Below are 18,013 nucleotides of genomic sequence, written 5' to 3' on the forward strand. Positions count from 1 at the left end.
GGGCATTTATTTATTTATTTAATCTAACCTGCTGCTGACCCTTGAAAGTCTCCCTCAAGGATTGAAGGCTCAATACTGAATTTACAAGGCCAGTACTCTAAACACTGACCTATCCCTCCCCTCCTTTTCAGAGCTTTCCATTTTCTGCCTATAACCTGCAATTTAAATCTCTGAAGTTTTCAGAATTTGTTAAACTCATTTTAAAATGCTCGCTAAATGAGCCAAAGTAATGAAATATATCTGATGACTGAGTACCAAGAGAGGTGGCAGAGGTACACGCTCTTCTTTTGACCACATTCCTTGACTCCCCAGCCCATCATGAGGCAACTTAATGGGGAAATGAGTGATGAAACTGCCCACCATGCTGCATATCACCTTGCATTCCTCACTTTGCCCAGAGGAAGGAAGGAGAATGTTAGTTTCCCATGCTGCTGGTGAGCTGAGTTCCCCACTGGTTGTCCATTTTGAAGAGGTGGGGAGAGAGATTAGGTGGCTACTGGCCTCTGAAGAATTGCTGTCACAGGGTCACGCTAGCCCTTAGTGAGGAAAGAACCCAGTGCACGTGTTGGATCAGTTGACCTCCAAATACCCTGAAGGGGGTACCTGGGCTCTAGAAGAGGGAAGGGGGAGGTGAAGGCTGTCAGAACTGAGGGGAGTGACTGACTGTGCAGCAGAATGTTTTGTGGAGAAATGGCAAAACCCTGTATGTCCCGTCCCTGGAAGGGGATGGGATGGGCAGGAAGCAGCAGAGGGCAAGGCCAGCTGACCTTCCTCAGCTAGAGGACCACGACCAACCAGGGCTGCAGTCTGAGAGCAGCCATGGGAGATGCCACTTAATGCTGTGTGGAGAATCTGAAGCCAGAAAGCCTGAGCGGCATAGTGAGACATGCCAGTGTAACACTTGAAGGTGAGTATGCAGCGAGATGATGGAACATTCCTGGGTAATAAACTAACCCTGCAAGGGCTGTACCTGTTTAGGCTGTTTGAACTATTTCTAGGAACTACTGAAGGTGAAACAGGCAGTTGCATAGGTTGTGCTGTGACCTGACACTGGAGAACATTACAGGTGGGTGCCTTATGATACCTGCTATTGCAATTTTCCTGTGCCTGACAACAAGTATCTCTAACAAATGTATTGCCCAGTGCCCAGTGCTGAAAGCCATTTTGACAAGCCCACAATGCACTCAGTGTCCTTTTAGCAACTACAGTTGAGCATTGGCTAGTTTCCCTGTACTCATTAAAGAAGTAATTGAAAGTAAAGGGGTTGGCTTTAGTTCCTTGCTAGTTATCTTGTCAAGAGGGTTGGATCTGACCAATTAACATAGTTACACTTTTTCTTCTGCACCTACAGGCTGTGCTGCTAAATGTACCATATGAAAAAGGACTTGGTTGCTTTTTGGTAGCTCCTCTTGTTATGCCCAGGGTAGCTTTGTACCTGTACAAACAGGCAAATCTTGACTCTCAAACAATTCACTGACTTAGAGCCACAGAGCAATTCAAGACTTCAAACCTCCCCTTGTCTTCCTTCCCCCACACCTTCCTCCCACAAAGCTGCTCCCTAAGCACTACAGGTGCCCTAATTCCTTAGGCTTCCAAGTTTCTGGGGTCAAAGTCCCACAGTGGCCCATGTGGGGCAGATGCAATGGGATTCTCAAACTTCATCTTCCCTGCTTATATATACACAGAGCAGCTCCCTAAAACACATACATGAGCAACCTAATGGAATTTATTGCAAGATGGACTCCTTCTGTCCACTCCTATCGACAGAGAGAGGCCACACACCCTGCCTGCTGTTGACAGGGTGGGTTCCAGTGACCTGGAAGTCAGGGCTGCATGAACACTGAGCCCTTCCTGGAATAACAGCCCAGGCTGCCTTTAAAGGCTCCCCCACCCAGCCACTTTCCCTGCCTATGGTGGGACTTACATACCTCTTGGAGGGATAGCAAAGCTAGTGCAGGGCTCCCTGGCTTGCTGAGAGAGGCCTTGCCAGTTAGCTATGCTACCAGAGCAGCTCCCAGGCTTGCTCTGGCCACACCCATGGCTGCTGCAATGTGCATCTCTGTTGTCCTCCTCCTACTCTGGAGGAAGGATGAACCTGACCTCGCCCAGGAGGCAGAAGCCACTGTCACTGCTGCCTTGCTGTGATGGCACCCATGCCTCCAAGTCAGAAGGCATCTGGCGCTACCCCACCAGCTCAGACTGGTGTGAGCACCTGGTGATGGGTGAGTGGGACAACCGGTGCTGGCTTCAGAATTTCTGCATGCAGGACACCTTTCTGGAGCTATGCGCCTGGCTTGCCCCATCCTCTGCAGGGAGGACACCCACCTCTGACTTGCCACGCCCCCTGGAAAAGAGGGCAGCTGTCACCCTCTGGAAGCTGGCTACCCCCAACAGCCACCAATCTGTCGGGAACCAGGCTGATGTGGGGAGGTCTACCATCAGCACCATCCTCATGCACTCCCAGGCTACAGGCCCTGCCCAGGGGGATAAGGGGTCCCAGCCCAGGGGGACCCTCAGGGAGCAGCAGCAGAGGTGCCAGGGAATTGGGGGGAAGCCCCATCCCATGGGCACCGTGATGTTCCACTCACACACCCCTGCTGCACGTGGGGGGCGACCTCCCAGGAGGGGGCCTGAAGGGATAGGGAACACCCTGAGACCAGGGGCCTGCCTGACCACGCCAGTCCTTCACCCGTGTGCCCCACCTCCTCCCGCTGCAGGTCATGAGGGCCATCAACTCTGTGCTGTTGTGGAGGCTCATCTGCCTGGACAATGTCGCTGCTGCGGTGGCTGGATTCGAAGTCCTGGGGTTCCATAACTACTTCAAGGCCATTCACAGGACCCACACTCCCATCCGTGCCCCAGACCACAGTGCGGCATGGCTAGTCAATAGGGAGGGGGAATACTCAATCACGCTGCAGGCCCTGGTGGACCACGATGGGCACTTCACTGATATGTACATCGGGTGGGCCAGCTGGGCACATGACACAAGAGTTCTGGAACTCTGGACTCTTCCAGAAGGTGTAGGAGGGCACCTTCACCCCCTGGCAGGAGCTGGCCCTCGGGGACGTGGACACGCACTTGTGCAGGGTGGGACATGGCCTACCACCACCGACATGGCTCGTGCAGCTCTATACCAGACTGCTGGAGCCCACCCAGGAACTCACTCATGTCTGAACCAGGCCCATTTGCTCACGGAGCATGCCTTCAGCTATCTGAAGGCCCAGTTCCAGTGCTTACTCACCCACCTGGACATTGGGGAGGGCAATGTACCCCAAGTTGTGGGGGCCTGCTGTGCCCTCCACAACTTTCTGGAGCAGAAGGAGAAGGCCTTGCTCCCACTGGGGAGGCCCACTCGCTGGCTGGGCCTCTAAGGACCCTGGCGCAACCCCCATTCGCCAGGCCCATCAAGATGGTCTGTGTAGCCGGGAAGCCCTGCGGAAGTGATTCTCACAGGGACGCCAATAACCCTCCCACCATTCCAGCACACCCCCTCTGGGCTTTTAGGACCACTGCTCTACCCTGTCCCCTCCCTTTGCCCCCCCAGCCCTCCACAGCGCCTCCCCAATAACTAGAGACACCGGGGTCATGAACAAATAAACCTTGACTTTTAACAGAGGAACACGTGTGCAAAAAAAAAAAAAAAAACCAAACCCAAACCAAGAACTATTTACGAAATGCAGGGGGGATGAACTATTTACAGTGAGGTTGGGCCTTCGCGTGGGGGGGAAGCAGGCCTCATTCGAGGCAGGGGGTGGTGGGCCACGACCCCACAGAAAAGCGGGATGCCTAGAGGCCCCAGCTACAGGATCCCCTCCCACCATGGGTTCAGGGTCCCTGCTGGGGCTGGGTAGGAGCCAGTGACACAGGGAGGTATGGGTGGGGCGGGGCTGTGGCGGGGTCAGGTTCGGCTGTGGAGGTCTGGGGGGGCAAGGGATTCGGGTGCTGCTAAGGGGATGGGGGATCTGGGGGCAGGGGGGTTGGGTGCAGCTGGGGGAGTGGGAAGGCCTTGGGGCAAGGGGGTAGGGCTGAGGACAGGATCCATTGGACGAGGGCCAGGACAGGTGGGGGGGAGGTTTGGGGGGAAAGGGCAGCTGGGGCAGGGGGAGCTGGGCTGGAGACGGAGAGGGAGAGGGAGAGGGCAGGGATGGCAGGTGCAGGCGGCTGGGCCAGACGGTGGGACATCAGCTGGTCCCACATCTGTGCCTGCCACTCCAGGTCCCTCCACCACGCCTCGTCAGCCCGCAGCCACTGCTCCATAATATCAGCAACCCGCCCGAGGGCCCCTGGTCCTCCTTGACCCAGCAAAAAGCCCTCTGGCCACAGGACCGCCCGCATCACCAGGGCACTATGCTGTGCCCTGGCGCTGGTGGTCCTGCAGCCATGCCTGGCTCCAGCTCTGGCTCCATCTCCAGCTCCTCCCAGGGGCTGGCTGGCCCTGGAGAAAAGGTGGGACTGGCCCAGCTCACCAACAGTCCAGCTGTACAGGCAACAAGGAAGCGCTATTAAGTCCTTCCCTCCACATGTCCCCCAGGGCCCTCCCCCCCACCCCCTGCCCACGTGGCTTGGGGCACTGTCCACGGGTATGGGTGCTGCCTGTGTCCTCCAGGCATGCCTGTGAGCAGAGGGTCACGGTCCCCATTGGAGTGTCTGGGGTTGGGCCCTTGCCCATGTGGCTGTCCCACCCACAGCCATGTCAGGGCAGGCAGCCCCACCCCGCTCCCCAGGGCCCCATGAGCCTCCCCTGGGGCTGGCAGTGGGCCAGTGGCTGTGCCCTGCAGCTGCCTGCTCAGACTGGGTGGACCATGTGCCTTGAGCACATGTGCAGGTGCTGGGTTCACAGGGTGGGATCCTGCCCGAGCCGATCTGGTGGGGATTGCGGCATTCCCCATCCTCGCCCACCCCCTCAGGCCCCAGGGTGTATGCCCCGTGGGGTACTCACCAGCAGGGACCTTGAACAGGTTCAGCAAGGCCCTGGAGGTGTCCTGGCTGGAGGAGAGGCCTGAGTCCACGCTGATGGCCAGGGTCCCCTTGCTGGCCAGGGAGGCTGTGTCAACCTTGCCCTCTGGCTTCTGCTCCCCCTTGTGGGACTCCGGCTCTGGGGGCAGGGCTCCATAGAGGTATCCAGGAAGCTGGTGGTGAGGGAAGTATCCTCCACCCGAAGGAGCTTGTGGAGCTCCATGTAATAAGGGTAGCTGGGCCACTGTGCCCCTGAGCGGTGGGCATCATTCCGAGCCTGGGTATAGCCCTGTTGCAGTTCTTTAATTCTGGCATGGACCTGCTCCATGGTCCAGTCAGGGTGTCCCCAGTCTGCCAGGGCTCTTGCAACCCGGCTGTAGCCTGGGGCGTTCCGCCTTTTGGCTGCTGGGTCCAGGAGCACTGTCTCCTCCGTCCAAAGGTTGATGAGGTCTCAGACCTTGGGGTCCGTCCAGGATAGGACATGCCTCCACCTGGCCAGGGCGAGTCCTGGAGCTCCTCTCCCTGCTCCCTGGTGGGCTGAGCTGTTGCCATCCCTGTGAAGTGGCTGCAGGGTGTGGGTATGGGCAAGCTGCAGGCACACATGATGCCTGGGCTGCTCACATGCTTCCACTTCTTGGTAGGGGATTTCCAGGGCTGCTGTCTCTTTAAGGCTGGCTAGAGGAGCAGAGCATAGAGCTCTGTTTGCGATGGACAGAGCGTCTTCCAGCCCCAGGTGGCCAAATGCATGGAGGACCCCTCTGTCGACAGACAAGCGTCTACACTACTATTCTGTTGACAGAATGTCTAGAGGGGCTATGCTTCAAACTTTCAAGACAGAACTCTGCCAACAAAACTGCTGTGTTCTGTCGACAGCTTCTAGATGGACACACTGATAGTCTGGACGCTCCCTAGTTTTGTTGACAGAAGGCCTCTTCTGTCCATAAAACTTTCTAGTGCAGACACAGCTTAAGACTCCAGCCACAGGCCATGGGGCTGACGCTTCAACTCACCGCCCCATCAAGTCTCGGTCAACCCTAGCAAACGTGACATGGGTTGCTGACTCACAGTTTGAGAACCACTGTTCTAAGCACACTAAACTAAAAACACCTTAATTATAAGGTCTTCTCAATCAGTATTTCTGAGAAACGGGAGCTCTGTCTTCCTTCTTCTCCCTAGGAACCTCTACTGTACCTGGGGTAAGAGGGCGTACAGGGTTATTGGCCACCTCCTCCAAATATTCAAGGAGCAAGTGGCAAAGTTGCCCTATAAAGAGCTAGGAAAAAGCCAGTCATTTATCTCTTGAACTTAGAAAGGGCTGCAGCCTTCTGACCAGCCAGAAGCCACTTACAATTTTGTTAGAACTAACAAGATGCTGGTGGGAAAAATGTTACTCTAATGAGGTAACCCAAATCCCTATGCTGTTCCATTCAATTTTGAAAGTCAGCTTCATATCACAACCATACATTGAGCTCATTTTGTTTGGAAGTGAGATTTTAGGACCAAATTCTGCAAGATACTCAGCTTTACTCACTGAAGCTGAATAAGTTGAAGACATCTTACAGACTTGGACCCTTAGTAGGAAAGGTTTACACAGTTACCAATCAAAAACTCTTCCACTCACTTTTGACACTTCAAATAATGGTTTCTGGAGTTTGTTGGTCAACACAACACATTAAAAGACAAACTGCTGAAAATGGTCCATCTTTTATTTGATTACTGATGATAATTTATACATTCTCTAGCCAGTGGAAGGAAACACGTGCACATTTAGTAACAAAATATATTCTAGCAGTGCAATGCAGAAGACAAGAATATACCCTCATCTCTTAATGATTTTGATAAAATTACATGATCAATATTGATAAGACTTCAGTTTTTATGTTACGTGGCATTTCCATTGATCACCAGATATTAGAAGCTTACAACATTATGGATTAATACTATGCACTTTGCAGTTTAGTGAAATGTCCACACATAGCTTGAGTTTCAAATGTACAGAACATATCTTACATCACCTGATATCTAGAGAAAATTAAAAGAAATTAAAAAAAATATAAAATAAAAAATCCAGCCAATGATACAAGAAAGAAGTGATCAAAAACCTTCTCAAATTGTTTAGAAAAAGCTTTCAATATATCAAAGCACTCTGAGGAATTAAATTTCAAATGTATTTCTTAACTTTCACAGGGAAAAATACAAAAGAGAGAGTTCAAGTAAGAAGAACTTGGCTGCTTGTTGAAGGGAAATGATACTTATACTTCAGTCCTTAGTTGCTGTTGTCTCTTACAAAAGCAGAAAAACCAGTCTCAGAATCATCACAAGGCTGCATCAAAACACAAAAGTAAAAACACAATAAAGTTTTGGTATGAACATACCTTGGTGCAATTTCATTGGCATCTTCCAATGTAACCCCAGAAAGAATCAGGACTTAAGGATGCTAGAATGCACAACCTTCTGGACCTTTTGTGCCTGATTCTCTGGTCACCAATATTTGTGTAAATGGAATTATATGAATATAATTCACATAAACTCAATAAGGGACAACACCCCTCTTAAATTTTCATCAATGTAAGGGAGAGATTTTGAAAACAAAATACTGAATTGCTTTTTCAGCGTATTCCAGAAGGTTTCAAAGTACCAGAATTCTTTTACATGTATCAATGATTTCCAGACCAGTCATAAAGTTCATGATTTCCCTCCCCTCCTACTGCCCCTCTTCTCTTCTGATTTGCCCACCTTGATTACTATTTTTCTGATTTGTCAACCTTGATAACTATTTTTGGTTTTCTGTGCCTTAAATATTGAGTCTGCTCTGGTATGGCTACGGTCTGAAGAAGTGGGTCTATCTCACGAAAGCTCACCACCAATAAATTATTTCGTTAGTCTTTAAAGTGCTACTGGACTGCTCTTTTATGTTCTATCTGAGATAGTCTTCACACTGTTTCAATAAATATAGAAAAGGCATGGTCAAACACAGAGTTGCTACAAGAAATACTTAAGCAACAGTCGTGTGGAATATAATTAAGTACCGTCTAACCCAGTAGAGTTTAAGACAATATTTGGCTCTATATGCATTTTGAAATGGAGCTATTGTTTAAAACAGTTAGTTAAAAAGGTGCTGAAGGGGGTTTCTCCTTATCTACATTTGCAGCTGCACTACTTCACTAGTTCCCACGGTGCCTCCACCCAAATGCCTGCGACTCACCAAAGGAGCTGCCACCAGAGCCCACCACCAGAGCTGGAGCTGACAACCCCATCATGTGTGGCTGGCACTTTCCCACTGGGGTTGGGATCCTGCCCCTGAGAGAACCCTGCCACGGCTGCGACCCCACCACGCATGGCTGGAGCTTTCCTGCCAGGCCATTTTTATTCTGATCACTGAGCATGAACTTAAGAGCCCAAATTTAAGTATTCATGTTTGAAAATTTTGACACACAATTACCTCAGGTACTTTTAATTACCTAAGGTACTTTTATCAATATGTGCCGATATCTGACAGCATCCTCTTTTTGCGGTTCACAATCACTATCAGCTGTGTGATTTGTGGACAGACATGGACAGCTGTCTACTGGAAACTAGGCTAAGAACTTCATGCACATTTCATTTGGCCCACCCAACAGTCCATGGTGGTAACAACTTCGATCACCATGTTCTTCGACTGGATGTCAGCTAGCTATCACTTGAAATCACTGCAGTAGGAACTGAGTATAGAGATACATACACTCACCTTAAACCAGCTATTATTCCAGCTGGAACTAGCTTCTTGGACCTTTTGAACCTCATTCCCATTACAATAGTCAGAATGAAAGCCGAAACTGTAAATGGACAAATCAACACCATATTTCCTGTGTTCTCCAAGGCTATATACATCAATAGACTTTTCAAGACTAACGTCACTTCTCAAAAGGCTACCAAGTACACATCTTACTATCCTGTGCTGGGGAATTTCACATGATAGAACTCTCCAAGGACTAACAACATATTGTAACTAGTAGTTACAAGTGTGACCTAAGGGCTAGAGCATCGGACTAGAGCTCAGGAGACCTGGGTTCTTGTTTCAGCTCAGTCACCGTATTGCTGGGTTACAGTGCCTTATGCCTCAGTTTCCCCATCAGTAAAATGGGGACAGTAATTCTTACTCCTCTATCAAGTACTTTCGAGATTACAGATAAACTGTGCATGATTATTTTAATTTACAGCACAAAACATCTTGCCAAACACAATACTCTGATTTTCTCAGCTGTAAGTAAAATTTCTAAATATCACAACATTTGCATGTAAAAAGTAATCTGAGGAGAGGTACAACCACTAGCTCACTGACTACAGCCTTGCAAATCCCCTTGCCATTGTAGCTCAGTTGCCAATCCCCAGTTTCAGGAGCCTATAAATACTGAGGCTAATCTTTGCTTTCCATGAAACAGTTCAGTCTTTTAGTTGACAAGTTTGTCTTGAAAATATAAAGAGCTTCTTGTCACATATTTTCCATAAGGAACTACACGGCCTCAGGCATGGCCAGAGGTTCCTTGGTTCACAGGATCAGGCCTCTCGCTAATTCTTGGCTGCATAAGTGGAAAGATTCACAGAAAAATACATGCAGCTATTTGGGAGAGTGGGGGCAGTTGAGGAACTATCACTTGAAATAATGTTTAAGTCTCAGTGTAGGTGGCAAGCCTCTACTTCTCCTGCAGCTGAAAGTGACTCTAAGTTCTTTTTAGTATGGGGCAACCCAAAGTATCCCTTTCCAGAATCCACAAGCTAGCCCTGTACATACCAGTGTAGTCACAGTGGACAAGAGTTACATTTGCTTTGGAAGGGAACATAAACTTGTTCTGCAGACTCATTCCACAGTAAGTACTAAGACAAGTTCAGTCAGCCAAACAGACTGTAAAATTACACTCTGAGTAATGAAGCAAAAGTCATTTCTAATCACAGCTTTTCTTATATGCTTGCATAAGCTGACCTCAGGCATGTGCCTAAGCAAGAAAAAGATTGCTGCATCACACAAACTTCCTTTACCCCTAAATACACTTACAACATTCCAGCTTGAGGTGTCCATTCCAAAAAGGCTCTATTGATCAGGCACCCATGATTGGATTATTCAAGAATGCTGAGAAACCTTAGGTTCAATTGTCATGGGTGAAGTGAGGCCAATGGGAGCTGTAGGCACTCAGCACCTCAGGAAAAAAAAAATCAGGCTTTGGGTGTCTCAAATTGGGCACTCAAAAATGATGGACTATTTCCAAATATTTAGGCCTAAACTCCCACAGGCGCTCCAGTAATGGAAATAGGAACTCAAGGAAATCAGGACAATGTGTACAATTTATCAATGAGAACACCCAAGATGGAAAGTCATGTTTTGTGCTTGTATGGTATAATTTACCAGACATAAAAAGTAAGAATGCTACTATTCTGGTTTCTTAGCAAAGCATTAGCATTTATTATAAGATATCCTTGTTACAATCAGATTTGGAGAGGGATATAGTGGTAACTACTGCTTTTTAGATGTAGATCCTGTAAACACATATGCACATGCTTAGCTTTATCACACCTCAATTGCTGTATGAAGCACCATATTCACAGGGGTTATTGCCATGCACAAAGTAAAACACGCAGGTAGGTTTTGTGCAGGCTCAGGCCCCTATTCTGTAAGCATCCAAAAACAAATTAAAAAATACCTAACAATAGAAGTATGTTTTTAAAATGTACATAAAGAAAACATTTATTCTATGTCAGACATAGTAAACTATTATCTTACTACTTGTCTGCAGTACTGTTGTAGCCTTGTTAATTACAGGATATGAGAGAGATAAGTAAACTAATCCTTAATTGCCTTCTGCATTTTAAAGGTCTCTTGCAGCAACCTGTTCCAACTTGTATTTAGCTTATACACTCCAGCAACCCTCTGCAGAGCCGAAGAAGAGCTCTGTGAAGCTTGAAAGCCTATACATTTCACCAACAGAAGTTGGTCCAAATATCTAATCTCTGTCGTATCCTACTACCCGTATTTTATATGCATAAAGCAGTGGCTGAGGATCCCGTAGCCTGCAGCCTGGATCAGGCCTGCTGCACTATTTCATCTGTTTTGCATCAAGTCTCCATGCCACAGGCCAGCAACCCTTAGCCTTGGTGCTCTCCCATGGGTATGGAGCCACAAGTGCTGGCTGTCGCTCTGGCCCCTAGGCACCGGGTGATCAAGAAAGCCCTGCCTGCTGTCCTTGTCCCCCGTGCCAGCTCTGCGGCTCCCACTGGCTGGGAAATATGGGCAATGGGAGGTGCCTTTGGGTGTCGTCAACACAAACTACATAGAGCGGCCTGGCCTCTGTGCCTACAGGGCACACATGGCAGCCAATTCTGGAAGCAGTGCAGAGCCAGCCCAGTCAGGGAGCCTGCCTTAGCCCCATGACACTGCTGCCTGGGAGCCACAACGTAAGTGCTGTCTCACCAGAAGCTGCATCCCAAACCCCCGTCCCAGGCTGGAATCCCCTCTCACACCTTACCTCCCTCTAAACGCCCGCACACCCCCAACCCTGAGTCCCCTTCCACATCCAGATTCCCCTGCAGAGCCTGCAACCTCTTGCACTGCAACCCCTGTTCCAGCCCTGAACCCACTCCCACTGCAAACCCGTTGTTCTCAACCCAAAACTACTACTACTACTCCTCCCACACCCCAACACCCCCATCCTGTCTCTGGCCCCATGCCAGAGCCCACACCCCCAGACAAAGCCCTCATCCCAAGCCTGTGCCCCAGCCTGAAGCCCCTTCCTGCATAATGAACCCCTAATTTCTGTCTTCATCCCAGAGCCTAGGGTAGGTCCCAAGCCTCCATGCTTCCTCCCAGCTGCAGGGCTGTGTGTGGTCTCCACCTGATTTTCAATGTGGGTCAGCTGCCCTGATAGCAAAACGTTTCCCAGCTCCTGGTATAAAGAGTCCAACTTTAATAGGCTACACGGCAGCAAAATGACTATGTAAATTATTAGGCAGACTGAGGCTTCACGTGGTACAAAAATTAAACAGAGTATCTATTTTGAAGCGTCTTTAATTCATGTAAAAGTCAATTTAAACTGAATTTTTATGTTTCCAATGCTCTTTCTTTTAATAATGCAAAAGTACTTACATAACGATATCTTCACGTCTTTGGGATCATGTGTCACACAATACGCTCCATAACCAGACACCAAACCAAAGAAGAGACCAGCAGCCAAAGAGACTATACTTCCTGCAGCGAGCCATTTAAAGGAATACAAACATGAAAACACAAGGAACAACTGAAAAAACAGTCTACAGAACACCCTAGTAGATAATTTACTGTGCATTTTGCTGTGACAACTAAAATCCGAGATAAACTGAAACATTCCTGCATTTTGGCTACAAATTACTCTGGAAAAAAAAAAAGAAATGTTTCACTGAGTTCTGCTTTAGGGTATGTTTGCACTAGAAAGACTATAGTGGCACAGCTGTAGCTATGGTGCTGTAGTGTAGGCACTTATTACAGAGACAAAAGTGCTTCTTCCATCACTATAACACAGTGGTCCCCAAACCTTTTACCTCAGGGTGCTCCTTACCACTGTATGCACACAGCCCCAGCTCCCTCCAGGAGCAGGCCAACAGCTCCAGGGCAGGGAAAGGAGGGCATGTGGTAAGGATGCCAAAGCTGAGAAGGGTAGCAGAGTCCCAGATGCAAAGCTGGAAGCTGAAACTCCAAGCTGGCAGTCAGGACCAGTGGTGGAGCTGGCTGGCAATCCCTCCCTGCCACCCACAGGGGCTGGCCTGGGGCCCAGCCTTGCCCCACCCCACACGTTCCTCTGTGATGCTGTACGGTACACATTGCACAGTTGAGGGGCCTCTGCTATACTAATCCACCTCTCTGAGAGGTGACAGCTAGGCTGACAGAAATTCTTCTATTGACCTAGCTCTGTTTGCACTACAGCTTAGATTGGCAGAACTATGTCTCTCGGGTGTGAAAACCTCACATATTTAAGTCAACCTAAGTTTTATATATAGACCAGTTCTTACATAGATGTACAATGGAAGACTTAAGGAGACAATCTATTTAACATCTATATAAAAAAAAGAAAGTGACTGGATTATGCTGTACAACCACCTTCATGGAAAGAAAATACCAGCCATTAAAGTGCTCTTCAATCTAGTGAAGAATGCAGAACAAGTTAAACTAGAAAACTTCCACTTGGAAAGTGGACACAATTAAAGATTAATAGTAAGAGTGATGAACCATTGGACCAAATTGCCAAGGGAATCGGTGGATTTTCATTCTCTTGATGTCTTCAGATGCCCTTCTGGGAGATATGATTGGTCAACCAATGTACTGGGCTCAATTCCAGAGTGACTGGGTAAACTTCTGTAGCCTGAGTTATACAGAATGTCAAAATGGATAATTTAATTGTCTTTTCTGACTTGAAGACCTATTAATCTAGACAGAGAAGCAGTAATTCTCTCCTGATTTTGGCCTGAGTCACTTTTCAGGATCTGAACTCATGTAAACATTTATACTTGTGCAGAGTGTATTAAAAATGCCATCATTCTGGTTTAAGTGCAATTTATTCACACTCTGAATTAGCGTAAATGATTTCACAAGGTGTAAGGCAGTGGAGAATCAACATCTCTGTTTTCAAATCCTGTCACCCCAGTATTTACCTTTGCGAATATATCCTATAGCACCACCAAGAGCCACAAGTGCCGCATAACCAAAACCAATCCAGTCAACAGACATGATCACAAGTCTAAAAAAGAACACATTACAACACTGAGGAAGAACAAATTCTGCTTTAAAACATATTTCCCGTTCAGGATTATGAAGTGTTATCCATGAGCACACCAAACAATAACAAATGGTAAATTACAAGTTTCAATACTGTGGCAATACCTGAAATCTGCATGTGTTTAAACCGAGTGTGTGAACATTTTACTCTAACCCTTGTCCCTTCTCACAAGACTGTCCCTTCGTACACTGACTTATCTAAACCCCCACTTCTTTCGCACACTGACTTATCTAACCCCCCACCTCTTCTAAACATACACATTGGGGCATATCTAAAATTAGGCTCCAGTCATTCATGCACAAGTTCCTGCAAGATTAGGGCCTTAGAAGCTATGTCAGTAAACTGATTGGGATAGGAAGCTAACTCTGTGAGGCACTGGGAGGGGGAACTCTCTCCAGGAGTAAAATGGTCAGGATACTGACCTCCATTGTAAAACGTAACATAAAACCATGCTTCAGCAGAGCTAGGTATTATTACTGTTCTATTCGTTCTGCAAAGTTCCTTGCACACTTCTAGGTGCTATACAAATAAGTAACATAATTCAGCAAATACAAAATGACAAATAATGGAGTGGTACATTAAAAATCCAATAGTAAAATGAAATGTGTAAAAATAATCAAGCAGAAGTTTGCTTCTCCTATGAAAATAGCTTGTTGGGGGCCAGGGAAGTTTTCTTCTTTCTGCTGATTACTCTTCCCATCCTCTCTGGGCTGTGTCCTGGGAATGGAGGTTTTCTAGATCTTCAATGTTAAAAAACAAAATGCAGAGGAGGGCTGGGAAGCTACGTGTATTTTGAAATAAGATATTTCAAAACATCATATTTTGAAATAACACAGCTACACACAAAATGTGTTTTGAAATAGCACCCAGCTGTTTCAAAATAGCCTTTTTGGACACACTGTTATTTTGAAACAGTACCAATGGACGCCATTATGGTACTATTATGGCTTATCTCTAAACGGTGCTGTTCCATGTCTTAACAGCGCCTATTTCAAAACAGCCATTTCAAAACAAGCATTAGCCCTCTTGCAATGGGGTTTACTGATTTCAAAATAATGCATCTTTGCTTTTGAAATGATTTTGAAATAACATGTGCCTAGTCAACAAGAAGTCTGTGGCACCTTTATGGACTAACAGATATTTTGGAGCATAAGCTTTGGTGGGCAAAGACCTGCTTTGTCAGATGCACGAGTTGGGCTTTCAGAGGAGGGGGGAAAGCAGATCTTTGCCCAGAAAAGCTTATGCTCCAAAATATCTGAGAGGTGGCCATGTTAGTCTGTACTTCAACAAAACAAAGCAGCAGAAATGTAGCACTTTAAAGACTAGCAAAATGATTTATTCAGTGATGAGCTTTCCTGGGACAGACCCACTTCATCAGATCAATTTCATTTCCAGTAGGGACTGAGATTGATCGGAAGAAGTGGGTCTGTCCCACTAAAGCTCACCACCGAATAAATCATTTTGTTAGTCTTTAAAGTGCTACATTCCTGTTTTATTTTCCCCCCAAAATACCTGTGACCCTAAAAGGTGCCCCGGGACTCTCCTGGTTTTTGGAGAGTCAGACTGGCTCGGCTACCCCTCTGACACGTGTGCTGCCGCGTGTAGACGCTACCAGTTATTTCCAAACAACTCCCTAGTGCAGACACAGGCTACCCTCCCACCCCCACCACTGTCACCGCAGTTGGTCTGTGTTCCAGACGCGCGCCCGCTGCCTGCCTGCCTGCCCGCCACGCACTCCAGCCCTGGCTGGAGGAGGGGGCGCGCCCAGCCCCGGCAGGCGTTCTGCCCGGCACAGCCTTGCCAGCAGGGACCCCAAGGGGCCGGGCTCTGCCCTGGGGCCCCCTTACGCGGAAGCGCCGAGTGGCTTTGGGGCGGTCCGCAGCCGACAGGCAGGTGCCGTTCCCCCCGCCTTGCTCCCCACGGCCCCGCCGGCCGAGCTGCTCCGGGCTCTGGGGTCGGGACTCGGGCACCTCCTGCCCTGTCAGGGTGCGGCCTAGCCCCGCGAGAGCCCGCTCTGCCCATGGCCGCTCACCGCGAGAGTCTGACCGGTCCCGGAGCCCAGCACTTCCGCCGCCCCCATTCCCTGCCCCGACCGCAGTTGCCGCCCCCGCGAGCAAAGCCCCGCCCAGCCCCGGAGCGCCTCGTACCTTCACGGGTCCCGCGTTGCAGCCTCCGCCCGCCGCCGGGCCGGCTCTGCTGCTGGCTGCTGCCGGGCCCCGCTCTGGGGAGGCCGTCGAGGCGGGAAAACGCAGGGGCCTGCTGCCACCTGCTGGGCAACACGGGGTATGGCCGGGCCCCGCTCCCCCGAGCCCAGCCTCCTCCCGCCGGCGGCAGGGCGCGGCCGGAGAGCTCCGTGCGTCACTCTGCCCGCGGCCGCACACCCCTCGGGGTGTTGCCTGGGCCTTCGCTTTGCCAGTCGCTATGGAGGATTCTCGCCCCGGTGCTTGGCTGGTGGGATTTGCCAAAATACGCCTGGTCTGAATGACCCCATGGCTGGGGGTGGGAAGAAATTGTCCATGGGTCCCTCAGCTTTGCGGAGAGCTTGAGCCAGGTTGTCTTCCTCTGCAGCGCGGGTCACTTGCTGGTTTCAGTTAGCGTAAATGGGGGGTGGGGTGTCTCCATAACTCAAGCCTGTACTCATGATTTAGGGACTTTAGTAGCTCAGTCGGAGTCTGTGGGTCTATTACAAGGGTGGATGGTTCTGTGGTTTGCACCATGCAGGGAGTTGGATCAGAGAAGCATGATGATCCCTTTTTCCCTTAAAGTCTGTGTGCCTTTTGGCTTGCTCTTGGACTCCTGATCAGAGCTCCAACCATGTCTCTGAATCCTGTTTGCTGACTGCTGTTGCTCTAACTGCTAGGTCTGACTGCTCAAGCTGTGAGTCTAAGAGGGCTTTGTTTGGGCAAGTAGTGGTGAGACAACAGAAAATCTGCACATGTTGTTTGCATGTAAGGCAGGGGGATATGGTGGCATAGCTAGGTCAATGTAAGCTTTGTAGTATAGACACACTCTCAGCTTTCATGTAAAAAGTGTTTCCAGTTCTCAGGTTTGCAGAGAAAAGGTGGAAAACATGACCCGTGTGTGTCCTCAAGCCTCAGAAAACAAAGATACATGAAAAGACCCAAAATGAATTAGTTGTTTGTTTGTTTCTCTTTATTCTTATTTTTAAGCCAGTCTCGTGATTTTTTTATTTGACTCCGAATGTTGGTCCACCTGAGGTTGCTGTGCTTCTAGGACAAGGAACTTTCTATTGACGTAGCATCTCTAGCAGGCTAAGTTTCATTTTTGTTATCCGAGAAAATTTAGGAGGCAACCCATGGCAGGAGACTACAGACCTCGTAGAAAGTTATATAGTTTCTGGCTGATACAAGTGGGATGTAGACACAATATTTTTGTTCATGGGTAAGTGACAGGTTTCTTTGTACAAAGAAGTATATGGCCGTTTAATGCAAGGGATGCCAATGTTTGACAGGCATATCATGCATCTGGGTTTTCCTGGCTGTGGCCTCCTTTTTGGTCCTCCATTCAGGCAGATATTTGAAATATGAAGAACTTCTCTGCGAATCTACAACCTCTTGCATGGAAGTTGTGGGAAAAGGTCTGCCAAGAACTACTGGCTGTGTTGGGCTTCAGGGTTGTAGAGGAATCCCCTAGTGCAGTGTTTCTCAGAGTGTGTGTGGGGGGGGTGTCTCACCTCAAAAAGGGGCTGGCATGGCAAGTGCAGGAGGGTCACAAGTAGGGTCACCATACGTTTGGGTTTTCTGGCTATGTCCTCTTCTTCAGTCCTATCTCTGTCCAGGCACACTTTGGAAATATGAAAAAATATCCCGGATTTTTCCTTGCCTCCATAGCCGTGTGGCTAGAATGGCAGTGCCACTGCTAGCAGGAGGTCAGAAGGAAGCACGGTAATACCATAGCTTGCTACACTTCCTTCTGTGCTGCTACTGGTGTTCACACTAATTTTAAAGCTAGGGTCCGACTCTCTCCAGCCATACAGCTTGGAAGGTAGAGATGCCAGCAGCAGCAGCACTACCATCCAAACTGGACACCTCACCAGGGGCTGTTGCTCTGCAGCTACCCAGCTCAGAAGACAGCCCTACCGACAGTGCAGAAGGACAGATAACAATGGCATACCATGCTAGCTACCCTTTTTTCTCTGCTGCCGCTGGTGGTGGCATTGAATTCTGAGCTGGGTGTCTTGCCAGCAGTACTCTATAGGAGCTCAGCTGAGAAAGCAGCGTGGCCTTCAGCAGTGGCACAGCAGGAGGAGTGGCAGTAGC

At 48.8% G+C, this 18,013-nt stretch overlaps 1 protein-coding gene across 3 annotated transcripts; it reads right to left on the reverse strand.

The window, feature by feature from the left end:
• Positions 1–6,644: 6,644 nt before the first annotated feature.
• On the reverse strand, positions 6,645–15,999 carry TMEM14A (transmembrane protein 14A). Of its 3 annotated transcripts, none has more exons than XM_074988899.1 (5): positions 15,881–15,999; positions 13,609–13,694; positions 12,071–12,172; positions 8,684–8,771; positions 6,645–7,279 (listed from the first exon to the last, which is right to left on the reverse strand). In XM_074988899.1, exons 2-5 carry the CDS (start codon positions 13,682–13,684, stop codon positions 7,240–7,242), a joined length of 306 nt encoding a protein of 101 aa, XP_074845000.1. In that variant the 5' UTR covers positions 13,685–13,694; positions 15,881–15,999; the 3' UTR covers positions 6,645–7,239. The 3 variants fall into 3 exon arrangements, with proteins under 3 accessions (XP_074845000.1, XP_074845001.1, XP_074845003.1); XM_074988900.1 differs by lacking the exon at positions 15,881–15,999 and adding an exon at positions 15,766–15,813; XM_074988902.1 differs by lacking the exon at positions 15,881–15,999 and adding an exon at positions 15,581–15,731.
• Between the last annotated feature and the right edge of the window lie 2,014 nt (positions 16,000–18,013).

Source organism: Carettochelys insculpta, chromosome 3 (assembly GCF_033958435.1).
Source record: "Carettochelys insculpta isolate YL-2023 chromosome 3, ASM3395843v1, whole genome shotgun sequence".
Lineage (NCBI taxonomy): Eukaryota > Metazoa > Chordata > Testudines > Carettochelyidae > Carettochelys > Carettochelys insculpta.

Bases quoted from the DNA above. Each gene is read 5' to 3' on its own strand.
- TMEM14A (XM_074988899.1), bottom strand. From the start codon at position 13,684: ATGTCTGTTGACTGGATTGGTTTTGGTTATGCGGCACTTGTGGCTCTT. The intron at 12,173-13,608 runs GTAAATACTGGG...GGCTCGCTGCAG, and splicing joins TATAGGATATATTCGCAAAG to GAAGTATAGTCTCTTTGGCT. The intron at 7,280-8,683 runs GTGAGTGTATGT...GTTTTGATGCAG, and splicing joins GGAATAATAGCTGGTTTAAG to CCTTGTGATGATTCTGAGAC.